The 17,328-nt window shown below is 41.6% G+C and overlaps 1 protein-coding gene across 4 annotated transcripts in view; it reads right to left on the reverse strand.

The window, feature by feature from the left end:
• Nucleotides 1–17,328, reverse strand: part of wasf1 (WASP family member 1) — a 151,045-nt gene that overhangs the window by 38,608 nt on the left and 95,109 nt on the right. For all 4 annotated transcript variants that reach the window (XM_078542587.1, XM_078542586.1, XM_078542585.1 and 1 more), the window contains one exon: nt 10,644–10,797. In XM_078542587.1, the coding sequence (XP_078398713.1) occupies nt 10,644–10,797 (154 nt within the window). The remainder of the gene's footprint in view (nt 1–10,643; nt 10,798–17,328) is intronic.

Genomic DNA, 17,328 nt, shown 5'->3' on the forward strand with positions numbered 1-17,328 from the left:
CATCGTGTTGGAGGTGCAGAAATGGTGGAGGATGATCCTTTTGAATACAGATGCTGAAGGAGTGGAAGTGAGGAAAATGGGAACCCTATCGTGGTTCTGTGAAGGAAAGGAAGAGGAGGGCAGAAGTGTTGGAAATGGGTGGGACACGGTTGAAAGCCCTGTCAACCACAGTCATGGGGGGAGTTCTTGGCTGAAGAAAAAGGAAGACATGTCTGAAACGCCATTGTGGAAGGTGACATCATTGGAACAGGTGCGACAGAAACGGAAAAACCGGCAGAATGGAATGCAGTCCTTATAGGAAGCAGGGTTTGAGGAGGTATAGTTGTGATAGCTGTGGGAGTCATTGGGATTGTAATAAATATTTCTAGACAGTCTATCACCAGAAACAGAGACAGGGACATCAAGAAATGGAAGGCAATGTTGGAGATGGACCATGTGAATGAGAGAGAGAGAGAGAGAGAGAGAGAGAGAGAGAGAGAGAGGGGGAGGGAGGGAGGGAGAGAGAGAGATGGAAATTGGAAGCAAAATTGATGGAGTTTTTCGAATTCCAGATGAGAGCACGGAGTGGCACCAATACAGTCATCAATGTACCGAAAAGAGAGTTGTGGAAGGGGGCCTGAGTATGACTAGAACAAGGAATGTTCCTCAGACCCGTTAGGAAATAGAGAAAGTAAGTTATATGTATTTGGGCATGTTAGGAATAATGTAAATCTTTAAGCTCAAGTTTAATTTGTATTTCTGTATTTTGTGGGTTAAGAGGATGAATCCTGAGTTTTACTTCCACTTTAAAAGATGCCTGCATTTTAATGAGATTTTATGACTCGGAGAGTTAAAACAAACAAGGTAGAGAAAAAAAACTATTGTTGCCTAGCAACATGGGTCCACAGAGAGAGGCCACGCACACACATATAAACCAAAAGCAGTTTGAGTTCAGTTGGTCAGTGTGCTCTAAAGTTGAAAGGAGTTGCCAGCAGTAGCAGCATAGGAGAGGGACAGATAGCAAGTTCCAAACTAAAGTTGAAGCCAGCTGATAGGACGACGGCATGGGAGAGGGAACTACAAAGAGCAGGTTCCAAAAACTAAAGAAAGTCCCCAAAACCAGGGAGTGAAACAGGACAAAGTATTTAATTAGGCAACCAGGATCTGAATCAGTTATTTTTGCCTGCTACCTTGCTGGTTTCCTGTGTTTACATTCAGTTGTATGAGCAAGTTGTCTTTTAGAGAATATTAAAGATGTTGCCTTTTGAGATTCATCTCCATTTCTCCTGGAGCACCCTGTTTGAATCTCTCCAAAGAGAGGCTTCTAATCCTCTAGATACCAAAATGGCCCAAATCAAATGACACGTTCAGTGGCTGTGACCATAGTTCATTATCCCTCCTCTTCTTATCTGGAACCTATGACAGAGTCAACCACACTATCCTCCTCCAGCGCCCCTCCTGTGTTGTTCAGTTCCCTGGGATTGTCCTTGCTTGGTCCTTTTCATAGCCAGACCATACCACAACATTTCTAGTAATAGCTAATACCCCTGTTCTATTATCTTTGAAATTCCCCAAGGATCCAATCCTTAACCCCCTCTTCTTTCTCACCTACATGTGACCCTGATATCCTTTGGCATCATCTGTAGACATAGGGTCAGATTCCACATAAATGCAAAAGACAAGGCTGAAGTATTTGAAATCACCTTCAGCTAGAAGTGCCGAGTGGATGATCCATCTCGTCCACCTCCTGAAGTTGCCCTCAGCATCACAGATGCCAGTCTTCAGCTAATTCAATTCACTCTACTTGATATCAAGAAGCGGTTGATGAGACTGGATACTGCAAAGGCTATGGGCCTGGCAACATCCTGAATCCAGACAAGCTGCGGCCCTAGCCAAGCTGTTCCACTACAGCTACAACACTGGCATCCAACTAACGTGAAAAATTGCCTAGATATGTCCTATCCATAAAAAGCAGGACAATTCCAATCTAGTCAATTACTGCCCATCTGTATAGTCTCTCGATCATCAGCAAAGCGATGGAAGGTGTCGTCAATAGTGCTGTCAAGTGACATTTACACAGCTATGACCTGCTCACCGGTGCTCAGTTTGGGTTCACCAGGGCCACTCTGCTCTTGACCTCATTACAGCCTTGGTTCAAACCTGGATAAAACGGCTGAACTCCAGAGGGGAGGTGAGAGTGACTGCCCTTCACAAAAAGCAGCATTTGACTGAGTCTGGCATCAAGGCGCCCTAGCAAAACTGAAGTCAGTGGGAATCAGGGGGAAAACTCTCCACTTGTTGGAGTCATGCTGAGCACAAAGGAAGATGGTCGTGGTTGCTGGAGGTCAATCATCTCAGCAGGAGTTCCTCAGGATAGTGTCCGATGCTCAACTACCTTCAGCTGTTTCATCAATGACCTTCCGCTCCGTCATAAGGTCAGAAGCGCAGATATTCATTGATGTTCAACACCATTCACAACTCCTCAGATACTAAAGCAGTCAGTGTCCAGATGCAGGAAGACCTTGAGAACATTCAGGCTTGAGCTGATAAGTTGCAAGTAACATCCAAACTACACGAGTACCAGGCTAACCATCTCCCCTGGAGATTCAATGGCATTACTATGCTGAAACCCCACAATCAACATCCTGGGGGCTGTCAATAACCTGAAATTGAACTGGACCAGCCATAAAAATATTGTAGCTATAAGAGGTCAGAGGCTGGGAATTCTGTGGCGAGTAACTTGCTTTCCATCTCCCCAAAGTCTGTCCACTATCTACAAGGCATATCAGGAGTGCGATGGAATACTCCCTACTTGCCTGGATGAATGCAGCTCCATCAACACTCGAGAAGCTTGACATTACCAAGGCCAATCAGCTTGCTTGATTGGCACCCTATCCACCATCTTAAACATTCAGTCCCTCCACCGCTGACACAGTAGCAGCAGTGTGCAGCAAATACAAGATGCACTGCAGCAAATCACCAACCCTCCTTTGACAGCACTTTCCAAACCTGCAACCTCTACCATCTAGAAGAACAAGGGCAGCAGATGCATGGGAACACGACCATCTGCAAGTTCCCCTCTAAGCCACTCACCATCCTCACTTGGAACTATATTGCCACTCCTTCACTCTCACTGGATCAAAATCCTAGAATTCCCTTCCTAATAGCTTAGTTGGGTTGGGGGGGGGGGAGGTGGGAGGAGGAGGGGTACCTACACCAGATGGACTGCAAGCGGTTCAAGGCTCACCACCAGCTTCCCAAAGGCAGTTAGGGATGGGCAACAAGTGCAGGCCTTCCAATTCATGCCCACATCCCATGAAAGAAAAAAGACATGCCAATTACCTCCAGACTCTTGCAGCAACACTCTTCTAATCATCGGTCCTTCAGCCTCTATGAACCCCTGTGCCAGAATAACTTTAATACTCACATCCTGACCTACATCAAGCACTGCTAGTGCATCAGCTTTATTCTTGGTGATCCACATTGGATGCCAGTATCCTAACCATCAATGTTTAAAGTGGGCAAATAGCACAAAGTACTTGCTATTACCATTATCATCAAATACCAAGTCACCACTTAGAATGCTAAGCATGCTGGCTGTTTCAGCCAGAAACGTGTAGATGATGCCTTTCACGATCACTGCAATCACCAAAGCGCTTCCAAACAATGACGAACTTTAGAAGTATAGTCACTGATTTAATGCATAAAGTAGTTTGTATTTTCTTGGGATTGAATTGCCTATCACACTTAAAGACAATACCATTCAGAGGTGATTTAAGTTAAGACCTTGATATTTATTTCATAGAATTGTTAGTGACTTAGAGTTACCAGATACATAACACACCAGCACATCTACCAATCTATCATTGGTGTTGGTTTCAGTTGGGGAATAAGATTAAAAAAAACAGGTCATTAGCATCAAATTTCTATTTCACACACATTCAGTTTCAATAAATTGGACATAACTAATCAAAAATATTTGTTTCTAATCCTCTGCAACTTTAAAAAGGAAGAGAAAATTTGGAAACAAGATTAGGCACAGGACTTTATAGATGGCACGCTCATGATTCCTTCCCCACTCACAGGGAAGTACAGAAAGATTAGGGAAATGAATACATGGTTCAGGTGTGATGTCAGAAAGCTTGATTTCACTTTGTAGTTCAATGGCGCCAGTTCTAGGATAGGTGGGAGGCTACTAATGTTTGAAAAATAAAATTATTAAAAATAGTGAAAAGGTGTGACATTTAAATTAAGGAGGCAGCATGGGAATCTGTGCCAGAGGACTGGAAAATGATCAAAGCAGTACCTTTTTTTAAAAAACAAAACATATAGAATCAATTTGTATAATTACCCAGTTAGTTTAATATCTGCAAAATTTTAGTATCTTTAATTAAGGATGAAATAGCTACACATCAAAAGAGACAAAAATAGCTAGAAGCTGACAGTACCAATTTCAAAAGGGATGATCATATTTGACAAGCCTCATGGAGTTATTTGAGAAGACATGACTAAAGGGGAAAATGCAGTGGTTGAAGGGTACAGGGACCTTAGCAAAGCCTTTGACAAGGCACCAGATGGGAGATTACTAGAGAAGTTAAAGGTACTGTAACATAGTAGTTATGTTACCAGACTAATGATCTGTAGACATAAATTCAAATCCTATCACAACAGCTGGGAATTTTAAATTCAGTTATATGGAATAAAAGCTAGTATCCATAATGGCGACCATGAAACTACCAAATTACTGTCAAAAACATCATGTTCAATGTTTTTTTGTAAAATGTCCTTTAGGGAAGGAATCTGCCACCCTTACCCAGCCTAGCCAATACGTAACGCCAGGCCAACAGCAACATGGCTCTTAACAGCCCTCTGAATTGGCCGAGCAAGCCACTTGGTTGCATTCAAGGCAGCGGCTCACTACTACATTCTTAAGGGGAATTAGTGATAAGCAGTAAAGGCTGGTCCTGCCAGAGATGCCCACATCTTGTGAATGAATAAAAAGAAAAAAGTGGTGTGAAGTTAAGGGAAGGGTAGCAAACAATTAAAAATGGTTAGAAGGGAGATAAAGGAAAGCAGGAGTTAAAGGAAGTTTTTCCAGAATGGTTGGTTGGTAGTGGAAGCCATGAGGTTCAGTTCTATTTACCGTATAGATCAATCATTTAGATATTGGCTAAGGGAGTATTGTTGACATTTGCAGGTGATAAATTAGGAAGTCCACTTAATTTTAACATCTATAGGAAGGTATTGAGGCTTTCAAGAATGACCAATGTAAATTCACTAGAAAGCTGTCTGGCTTTAGGGAATACAAATATGAAGAGAGACTTGAAAAAGCGTTTTTCAGTAGAACATTGCAGGTTATGAATCATTATGTGCTTAAAATCATGAGATAATCATAGGAAAGGGTAGTTGAGAGGTCCAGAAATAGGATCCATAGACGAGAATAAATTTAACAAAAGAAACCCTTCTCCAAAGCTTTATGAATTTTTGTAATTCACTTAGGAGGCTAATGTTTGGGGCAAAAACTAAGTCAAGATTCAAATTTGATAGGTGGTTGAAGGAAAGGGAGATAAAGGGATGAGATCAGAATGTGTCAACATAATCAGATATTTGCTCCTGTGGAGAGTTGGACTGAATGTCTTGTTTCTACATTGTAACTTCTATTTATTTCTGTGTAAGTATTCTCAATCTATTCCCAAAGAATCAGTCTTAAGTTCGGCTGAAAATCCTTCGGACCAGAGATCACAAGCAAACAGGTCAACAGAGCAGGATCTCTCACCTAATTAGCAAGAGTATTTTAAACTTTATTTTAATTTTAATTATTATAGTCTGTATAAATTTTATCTACTAGTGAAAATACACTATCCCACACAGGGATTCAAATTATGCTGTCAATAGATTAAATTCAAGCCATATAGTTGAGGATAAACTTTATTCACTTTATTCAACAATCAACTATTCTATATACCCTCTTGCTCCAAGCGACCCATTTCTTAGAATCTTTTAGGAAATACAGGAGAACACATTCCGAGAGACTTTCCATGCTTCATAAAATGTGAAGTATTTATAACACAGGGGCCTTATTGCCCATTAGAAACTATATTTTATATCTTTCAAACTGAATCTTCAATAAACTTCAAAAAGGGTGTGGGAAAGGAACACCATACAATAATCTATGGGCCTTTGCAGTAGAATTCTGAAACTCTAGACAAGTATATACCAAAAGCTGATTGTGTTAGGATATCAAAAAAATCAAGAGATGTGCTCAATAGCAGCACTATGAGGGAATGGGTGCCTGTGCCCACAACCTGTGTTTTCAATGGGTTACTTTTTTAGCGACACTGATGTGAGGGAGTAAAACCAATCCTCAAGGATGAATATCCCACAGAAGGAACTATCTGAAAACTTAATTTGCTCAAAACATATCTTTGAAAGCACCTGTATTGGGTGAAAGGAAAGAAATAGTATATTATGTCACGTCTCAGCTGTGTAATTTTTGTGGTACTGAAACAACACATTGTTCCTCTTTGAATAGTGAATTAAAGCAAAAGAAACCCATTTAATCAAAAGGCCAGCACATCAGACAATGTAGCACCCCTCAGTACTATACAGGAGTGTTAGCACTCAACTAAATTATGAATTAGATTTTGAACCTTCTGACTTAAAAGCTAAGTGCTAACTGAAGCAAGATGTCAGTGGGAGATAAACACTGCAGGCCTGCTGTCAAATAATAGAAGGAAAAGAACAGAGGCTGGTCTTGTGGTAGCGCTCTTGTGCAGTGTGGAACTGGAGGAAAAGATTCTCACATGAGTATAATAGAACCCCTGGATGACATACTTGCTCAGTGATTTCTTCCTCAGTGGGATGAATTGCCAATACGAAGTTCAGTGGAGATAAGCGAATGAGAAAAATGGCTTAAATGTCAGACTACTTTAACACTGTCCCTTACTGCTGCATCAGGTCAATGACTTCATTCAAAAAGCAGGCAAACAGCAGTAAGTACTGTCAATTAGTTTGCTGCTTTGAAAAACAATTCATTCTATTTTTTCTCTGCTATTATACAGTTTTTTGATCAATCTGTGAAAAATGGTTTCAGAAAGCAACTGAAAATCTTTAAAAGAGAAAACAGTTTTCTCTCTTTCCAGTCCATGCAATGTACTGTAGCTGGCTAATCATGATAAGTCTGTTCACCTGAACTCCTTTTATTAGCTTTAAAATAACAGTGGCAGGGAAGGTGGTTCAGGTGGAGGAAGACTTAGAAATCCAAATCCATTCCTTCACTGTCGCTGCGTCAAAATCCTAGAACTCCTTTCCTGACAGCACTGTGGATGCACCTACACCACGTGGACTGCAGTGGTTCAAGAAGGCAGCTCACCATCATCTTCTCAAGGGCAGCTAGGAATGGGCAATAAATGCTGGCCCAGCCAGCGAAGCCCACATCCCACGAATGAATAAAAAAGGGTCAAGGCAATGGAACAGTGTAGCAATAGAGGTAAAGACAAGCCAAGTGGGACAGAGTTTAACAAATTGTGCTTCAGTGAATAAGGTCATTGCAGGGAAAAGAAGTAAAAAATGAAATTAAAGGCTCTTTATCTGAATGCACAAAGCATATGCAATAAAATAGATGAAATAGTGGCACAAATAGAGGTAAGTGATTCAGATTTAATTGGCATTAAAGAGGCAGGGTTGCAAGGTGAGCAAGATTGGGAGATAAATATCGCAGGGTACAGAATATTTTGGAAAGAAAGACAGAATGGCAAGTGAGGAGGGGTAGCCCTAATAGTAAAAGGATGACATAATGACATTAGTGAGAAAGGATCTGGCCTCAGAAGATCATTAAGTCGAATCAGTATGGGTAGAAATTAGGAATGGAAAGAGTCATAAAATGCTGGTGGGAGTCATTTACAGGTCCCATAACAGTAGTTATACCATTGGACAGAGCATTAAGCAAGAAATTATTGGAGCTTGTAACAAAGGCAATGTAATAATTGTGGAGGACTTTTGCCAATTTGATTGTCCCAATCTATATGAAGATTACAGTGGTCTAGAATCAGAGTAGAAGAGTTTGTAGAATGTTTTTATGACAGTTCCTTGGAGTAATACTTTGTGGAACTAACCAGGCAGAAAAGCTATTTTACATTTAGTATTGTGTATTGAGACAGGCTCAATTAATAAGGTCTTACAGATCCACTGGGAAATAATGCTCATAATACCATTGAATTCCATGTTAAGTTCGAAAGTGACATGCTCCAACCACAAAGAAGAATCTTAAACTTCAGTTCATAGGTATGAGGGAGAACTGGCTAAGATTAATTGAGTAAGTAGGCTAAAAGATTTGGTGGTAAATGCATAGTGATAAACATTTAAAGAAACAATTCAAATGTTCAGCCAAAGTACACTCCATTGAAAAACAAAAGTTTAGCAAGAGCAATCCATCCCCTGGCTCAATCAGCAAATTAAAGATACTATTAGATTAAAAGAAGAGGCTAATAATGTTGCAAAGAACAGTGTCAAGAGTGAAGATTGGTGTGTTTTAGAAACCAGCAAAGGGCCACCAAAAAGTTAATAAAAAGGAAATAAATAGAATGAGAGTAAACTAGCCAGAAACATAAAAACAGATTGCAGGAGCTTTTTTTCAAAAATGTATACAAAAGGTAGGAGAGTAGCTAAAGCAAACGTCAGTCCCTTAGAAGCAGAGACAGGAGAAATTATCATGGGGAATGAGAAAATGGTAGAGGCAGTGAACAAATATTTTGTGTTTGTCTTCAGAATAGAAGACCCAAGTTGCATACCAGAAATAGAGGGTAACAAAGGGGCTAAAAAGTGAGAAAATTAAAGATAATTAATATCAGCAAAGGAAAAGCATTAGAGAAACTTAAGTGACTAAAATTCAACAAATCCTGGGGACCTGATGACTTACACTCTCAGGTTCCAAAAGAGATAACTGCAGAGATAGTGGATGCATTTGCAATGATTTTCCAAAATTCCTTAGATTCGGGAATAGTCCTATCAGAATGAAAGTTGGCAAATGTAACACCGCTTTTCAAGAAAGGAGGAAAACAAAAAAAAAAGGGAATTATAGGTCAGTTAGCCGAACATCAATCATTGGGAAAATACTAGAATCGATTATTAAGGAAGACTTAATAAAACACATAGAAAAGTACAGTATGATTAGAACAAGTCAACATGGTTTAACAAAAAGAAAAAACTGTGACAAATTCAGAGTTTTTGAGGATGTAACTGGTAGGGTAGATAAAGGGGAACATGTAGATTTAGTAATCTGGATTTCCAAAAGACATCCAATAAATGTCACACAAAAGATTAAAGGCAAGATATGAGTTCAGAGTTGGGAGTAATATATTAGCATGGATAGAGGATTGGTTAATGGAGAGAAAGCAGGTAGTGGGTATAAACAGGACATTTTCAAGTAGGCAGGCTGACTAGCGGGGTGCCGCAAGGATTAGTGCTACGGCCTCAGCTATTTACAATCGATATTAATGACTTAGATGAAGAGACAGAGAGTAATGTATCTAAGTTTGCTGATGATCCAAAGCCAGGTGGGAAGGTAAGCTGCGGGAGGAGAGAGGCTGCAGAAAGATATAGACAGGTGAAGTGAGTGGGCAATGAGATGGCAGATAGAATATAATGTGGGCAAGTGTAAAGTTTTTCACTTCTGTTGTAAGAATAGAAAAGCAGATTTCTTTGAAATAAGGTGTAAAAACTTGTAAATGTCAATGTTCAAATAGACTTGGGTGTGCTCATACAAGGAACACAGTTAGCATGCAGGTACAGCGAGCAATTAGGAAGGCAAATAGCTTGTTGGCCTTTATTGCAAGGAGATTTGAGTACAGAAATAAAAACGTCTTGCTATAACTGTACAGGGCTTTGACGAGACCACATCTGGAATACTGTGTGCAGTTTTGGTCTCCGTATTTAAAGATATACTTGCATTGGAGGTGGTACAGCAAAGGTTTACTAAATTAGTCTCTGGGATTAGGCGGTTGTTCAATGATGAGAGCTTGAGTAAATTGGATCTATATTCTCTGGAATTTAGAAGATTGATAGGTGATTTCATTGAAACAAACAAGATTCTGAATGGGATTGATAAACTAGATGCTGAGGGATCGTTTCTGTTGGTCGGGGAATCTAAAGCATTGAGGCACAGTCTCAGGACAAGGGACTGACTATTTGGGACTGAGATGAGGAGAAATTACTTCATTCAAATGGCCATGAATCTTTGGAATTTTCTACCCCAGAGAGTTGTGGATGTTCCGTCATTTAAAGCTAGGATAGACAGATTCTAGTTCTGAGGGAATCAAGGGATATGGGGAGCAGGCAGGAAAGTGGAGTTGAAGCCCAAGATCACCAATGATTGTACTGAATGGTGGAGCAGGCTCGACAGGCCATATAGTCTATTCCTGTTGAAGGGTCATACGGACTCGAAACGTCAACTGTATTCTTCTCCGCAGATGCCGTCAGACCTGCTGGGTTTTTCCAGGTATTTTTGTTTTTCGTCTATTCCTGCTCCTTTTTCTTGTGTTTTTGTATTTGAAGTTTGAGATCCTGCTCATTCATAACTCATTGTGGAAAAAATTTAGCTTTTTCCAAAAACTGATGACATTAACACTGTAAAAACCAATTTTTCAAAGATCCAAAAGTTTCCTAACCTGTATGCAGAAAGGATGTTAAGAGGTGGGGGTTTCTCACACGTGCTATATGTTTCCAGCAATGGAATGGGCAATGATTTGCGGTCAAACAGTTGCTGATCCTGAACTGTGGAGCTTCGAAAGGCTTTCCTCATGGTTATATCTTGAAGTGAGACTGAAAAAGAAAACAAATGTGTAAGCAGTTTAAAACTTCTGCATGAGTGCCTTCTATAAATTTTAGATTAATTGCATCTTATGTTCACAGAAACAGTGTAACGTTGCTCTCTATGTGCACTTATAACCTTTTAATAGCCACTGACATTCTCTTAAATGTTAAAACAGTTCCAGAATTACACACACAACTGTAAAACGTTTAAAATTTTTTGTAATATTGCCAGAACCACTTCACAACCTGCGCATCAGTTTATTTCCTAAATAACGGCCAACTTAAATTAGTTACCAAAGTAAACAGCATGTAGTTTAAATAGAACACTGAATAAGAAATGGAATAGAATAATATTCCCTACTCCTGGCACTGATTATGACTCAGGTAATGGGTGTCATTTAAATAAGATCTGACATCTTGTCAAGCATTCTCCATTTCTAGCATTTTCCATTTCTAACAATAGGCATACACAGGCTGTAGTTTCTTCTAGAGCAAATCTTACTCAACTCTCAAAATCCTCCTGAGGACACTCTGCAACGCTTGGTGCATAAGTTCCAGTCTGATTTGTAGGAATGCACTCCTATTGCCCAGGTGGCTTCCAAAATAATGGGTAATAGGAGTTCATAACGATCTGAAGATTCAGTATCGCTATCAATCAAGTTAAGCAATGGACAAATTTATTAAAAGTAAAATACTAGCTTAAAATAATCAAAAGTAACAAAAATACTAGAAAGAATACATGAACTAAACAGTAATGCACATTTTATAGCACATAGGAGTAGGTCCTTTTAGCCCCTCAAATTTGTTCGGTCATTTAATGCGATCATGGCTGTGAGATCTAACTCCACATAACTACCTTTGCCCCATATCCCTTAATACCTTTTGGTTAACAAAACTCTGTCAATTTGATTAAAAGTTAACAATTGGCCTAGCATCAATTGCTATTTCTGGAAAGGAGTTTGAAAACTCTACTTGTGATGAGAACTGTTTCCTAACTTCATCTTTGAAAGGACTGACTCTAATTTTTAGGTTTTTTCTCGTCCTAGACTTCTCACCCTGCAGAAATATTCTCTTTATCTGCCCTGACCGTTCCCTATAATATATTATGATCAAGAACTTCCAATCTCTGGATAGACATACCCCGGAGGTACCCCACCCCCCACCCAAGATGTGCTATGGGACCCCTCGGAAGTCCCGCTGCACTGACCATGCAGGAATTGCCTGGGAAGTTTGGACTTGCGGCGAAAAACTGCCTTGCATCTGGAACCCTCCGAAAAAACTCCAACTCTGAGTAGAGTCAGAGACTTCAGATGGTTTGAACTTACTTACCTTACTTACTACTGACGGACCCGGATTCTTCTGCCCCATCTCTCCAACTCACCTATTTACCTAGCACCCTATCCCCTCACCCACTTAGAGTAGCTAGGTAAAGAGCGAAACATAGAAAAGAGGAGTAGGGCATTCGGCCCTTCAAGCCTGCTCCACCATTCAGTATCATGGCTGATCCTCTGTCTCAATGCCGTACTCCTGCACTCTCCCCATACCCCTTAACACCTTTAAAGTCTAGGAATCCATTTCCTTCTTAAATATATTCAGTGGCTTGGCCTCCACAGCCTTCTGTGGAAGAGAATTCCACAGGTTCACCATCCTCTGAGTAAAAGGAGTTTCTCTTCATCAGTCCTAAATGGTCTACCACATATCCTGAGACTGAGACTCCTTGTTCTAAACACCCCAACCAGAGGAAATAGCATCCCTGCATCCAGTCTGTCCATCCCTGTCAGAATTTTATATGTTTCAATGAGATCTCCTCCCAGACCCCAACATCACCATCCCTGGGTGTCCTGTCCCACTGGCAGAACAGACCCAGCAGAGGTGGCGGCACAGTGGTATGCAGTAGGGTGGGAGTTGCCTTTGGAGTCCTCAGCATTGACTCCGGGCCCATGAAGTCTCATGGCATCAGGTCAAACATGGGCAAGGAAACCCCCTGCTGATTATCACATACCACCCTCCATCAGCTGATGAATCAGTGCTCCTCCATGTTGAACACAACTTGGAGGAAGCACTCATGGTGGCAAGGGTGCAGAATGTACACTGGGTGGGGGGCTTCAATGTCCATCAGCAAGAGTGGCTCGATAGCACCACTACTGACCGAGCTGGCTGAGTCCTAAAGGACATAGCTGCTAAACAGGGTCTGCAGCAGGTGGTGAGGGAACCAACAAGAGGGAAAATAAAAAACTGACCTCATCCTCACCAACCTGCCTGCCACAGAGACATCTGCCCATGGCAGTATCGGTAGGAGTGACCACCATTGTGGAGATGAAGCCCTGCCTTCACGTTGAGAATACCGTCCATCGTATTGTGTGGCACTACCACCATGCTAAATGAAATAGATTTCAAACAGATCTAGCAACTGGGCATCCATGAGGCATAGTGGGCCAACAGCAGCAGCAGAATTGTACTCAAACACAATCTGTAACCTCATGGCCTGGTATAACCCCCACTCTATCATTACCATCAAGCTAGGGGATCAAACCCTGGTTCAAAGAAGAGTGTAGGAGGGCATGCCAGGAGCAGCACTAGGCAATCCTAAAAATGAGGTGTCAACCTGGTGAAGCTACAACACAGCACTACTTGTGTGCCAAACAGCATAAGCAAGTGTAGATAGAGCTAAGCAATCCCACAACCAACGAATCAGATCGAAGCTCTGCAGTCCTGCCACATCCAGTCGTGAATGGAGGAGGACAATTAAACAACTCACTGGAGCACAAGGTTCTAATATCCCCATCCTCAATGATGGGGGAGCCCAGCACATCAGTGCAAAAGATAAGGCGGAAGCATTTGCTGCAATATTCAGCCAGAAGTGGATGATCTGTCTCGGCCTTCTCCAGAGGTCCCCAGCATCACAGATGCCAGTCTCCAGCCAATTCAATTCACTCCATGTGATATCAAGAAATGGCTGAAGGCACTGGATACTGCAAAGGCTATGGCCCCTGACAACATTTCGGCAATTGTACTGAAGACTTATGCTCCAGAACTTGCTGCACCCCTAGCCAAGCTGTTCCAGTACAGCTACAACACTGGCATCTACCCAGCTATGTGGGAAATTGCCTAGGTATCTCCTGTACACAAAAAGCAGGACAAATGCAACCGGGCCAATTACCACCCTATTAGTCTACTCTCGATCATCAGTACAGTAATGGAAGGGGTCATCAACAGTGCTATCAAGCAGCACTTGCTTAACAAAAACCTGCTCACTGATGCCCAGTTTGGGTTCCGCTAGGGCCACTCAACTCCTGACCTCATTACAGCCTTGATTCAAACATGGACAAAAGATCTGAACTCCCGGGTTGAGGGGAGAATGACTGCCTTTGACATCAAGGCACTATTTGACTGAGTGTGGCATCAAAGAGCCCTAGCAAAACTGGACTCAGTGGGAATTGGGGGGGGGAAACTCTCCACTGGTTGGACTGATATCTAGCACAAAGGAAGATGGTTGTGTTGTTGGAGGTCAGTCATCTCAGCTCCAGGACACCACTGCAGGAATTCCTCAGGGTAGTGTCCTCGGCCCAACCATCTTCAGCTGCTTCATCAATGACCTTCCTTCCATCACAAGGTCAGAAGTGGGGATGTTCGCTGATGATTGCACAATGTTCAGCACAATTCACGACTCCTCAGGTGCCGAAGCAGTCATGTCCAAATGCAGCAAGACCTGGACAATGTCCAGCATTGGGCTGACAAGTTGCAAATAACATTCACGCCCACACAAGTGCCAGGCAATGACCATCTCCAACAAGAGAGAATCTAATTATTGCCCCTTGACATTCAATGGCGTTACCATCACTGAATCCCCCACTCTGGAGGTTACCATTGACCAGAAACTGAATGAACTAGCTATATAAATACTGTGGCTACAAGAGCAGGTCAGAGGCTAGGAATCCTGCAACGAGTAGCTCACCTGCTGAATCCCCCATGTCTGTCCACCATCTACAAGGCACATGTCAGGAGTGTGATGGAATACTCTCCACGCCTGGATGAGTGCAGCTCCCACAACACTCAAGAAGCTAGACACCGTCCAGGACAAAGCAGCCTGCTTGATTGGCACCACATCCACAAACATTCATTCCATCCACAAACATTCATTCCCTCCACAACCGATGTACAGTAGCAGCAGTGTGTACCATCTACAAGATGCAATGCAGGAATTCACCAAGGCTCCTTAGACAGCACCTTCCAAACTCACGACCACTACCATCTACAAGGACAAGGGCAGCAGATAAATGGGACCGCCACCACCTGGGAGTTCCCCCCCGAAGTCACATCTTGACTTGGAAATATTGTGCCGTTCCTTCACTGTCGCTGGGTCAGAATCCTGGAACTCCCTTCCTAACGGAACTGTGGGTGTACCTACACCACATGGACTGCAGCAGTTCAAGAAGGCAGCTCAAGGGCAACAAATTCTGGTTGAGCCAGCGAAACCCACATCTGTGAATGAATATATATTAAAAAAAATACAGGCCTAGTCAGCCCAATCTCTCCTCATACAACAACCCTGCCATACCAGGAATCAATCTGGTGAACCTTTGCTGCACCCACTCTATGGCAAGTATATCCTTTCTTAGGTAAGGAGGCCAGAACTGCACGCATTACTCCAGGTATGGTCTCATCAAGACCCTGTACAGCTGCAGTAAGACATCCTTGCTCCTGTACTCAAGTCCTCTTGCAATGAAGGCCAACATACCATGTGCCTTCTTAACTGCTTGCTGCACCTGCATGCTTGCTTTCAGTGATTGGTGGAAAAGGACACCTAGGTTCCTTTGTACATCAACATTTCCCAATCTATCACCATTTAAATAATGCTCTGCCATAAGTTTGCTCCACAAAGAGCCGCCTGGACTCAATCTGCTGAATGTCTTCTTTCTGTGCTGTGGTTCCCTTCTGTTCCTTAATGACTCTATGAATTCAAAAGTACTTCATTGGCTGCAAAGTGATTTGTTACATCCAGTGGTCAGGAAAGGCACTATCAAAATGCATGTCCGTCTTTCTTGGGAATTTTCTGTTTTCGTCTGCAGAGTTTGCAATGCCGCTAATCTTTGTGTCATCAATATTACAGGATAACAAGCACAAACTGCATACATTGACCATCAACCGGGCCCCCACCCCTGCATTTTGCACGTCAATATTCTTAATTATGATTTTGCATTTAACACAGTATGTAACCTTATGTATACTGAAAATCTATCAACTTAAACAGAAAATTACCGACTTACTACATTTTATCAATAATAGGCCCTGACCAGCTTCAAGAAAAGAAACTAAGCCTTTTTAATTAAGTTGCTATTGCTTTGATGTTTCAGTAATGTTGGTTGCAGTAACTACAATGAAAGCATAGCAAAAGATCTACTATTTTATGTAGAAGCACAAGAATATTTCAACTGGAAGACTGATTTAAGCAAACTGACTTTTGGTACTTTTCTGGATGACTTTAGAATGCTCAGGCATTTTGTTAAACCATGTTTGAATAGCTCAGGATTTTTGATTGGGGTGGAGTAGAAACCTCAATATTACATAAAGTATACTTCAAATAACTATGCTAGTAAAAAACACTGGAATGAAATTGCATTTGCTAGGTCAGTCTCAATAACTGAAGGAGTCACAACCATGATCATTAGTCATCCTGTACAAAATGTCAGAAGATTTGACCCATGCTAAATGACATGATACTGTACTGGGAATGAGTAATTGGATTAACCCAGAATGCTCACTGTGGTGATCCGAGACTTTTTGTATGTGCAGCAGAAGGTTTGTAGAAAGCACATTGTACTACATTGCAAAGATGGCTGCATAAACCACTGACGTCCTTAATTTCACATGATGCACTTGGTTTTTTTCAAAAGTAAAAATGGTCTATAGAAAGTATTCAACAATTTGGTAAGTAAACTCTATGATCTTCAAAATGGAAGTAGTCTTAACAGGGTCACACAAACTCCAGAAAGAAAGGGGCAATGATTAAACTAAATTATAAATTTCAGGTTTTGAAAATACAATTTGGATTTTGAGAGCCAAACAAATGCAACAGGGCTTGGATGAGACAACCATACATGCAGAATAGTAATTTCACTCTATAGTGTACACTATAGCAGCGTATTGCACTGCATGGCTTTCAAATCCATGTCAAATTTGATGTCCAGCTGAATTCTACTCTGAATATTGTCACCAGTGCACTTTTAATACCAGCACCATCCTGGCTGGCTATGCTTGCGAACATTGCATCACCATGCCTATACTGGGAATATGAAGTCTCCAGAGAATACAACCAGTGCATTCGCTAAGACATGCTGATCCAGACCAATGATCAACCTGCAACAACCTGGCTAGATGACCATTTTGGACAGTCACCAAAGCCCTTCAGCGATTCCCTCAGCCTTGATGACGGATGGTGTAATCTTGGAAGAACTGTGAACATACCAAATGGATTCCTTATGAAGGAACCTACAAGACAATCATCAAACTTTCCTTGCAAACACTGGACAACCATCAACT

The sequence above is a fragment of the Cetorhinus maximus genome, chromosome 5, assembly GCF_964194155.1.
Source record: "Cetorhinus maximus chromosome 5, sCetMax3.hap1.1, whole genome shotgun sequence".
NCBI classification, from domain to species: domain Eukaryota; kingdom Metazoa; phylum Chordata; class Chondrichthyes; order Lamniformes; family Cetorhinidae; genus Cetorhinus; species Cetorhinus maximus.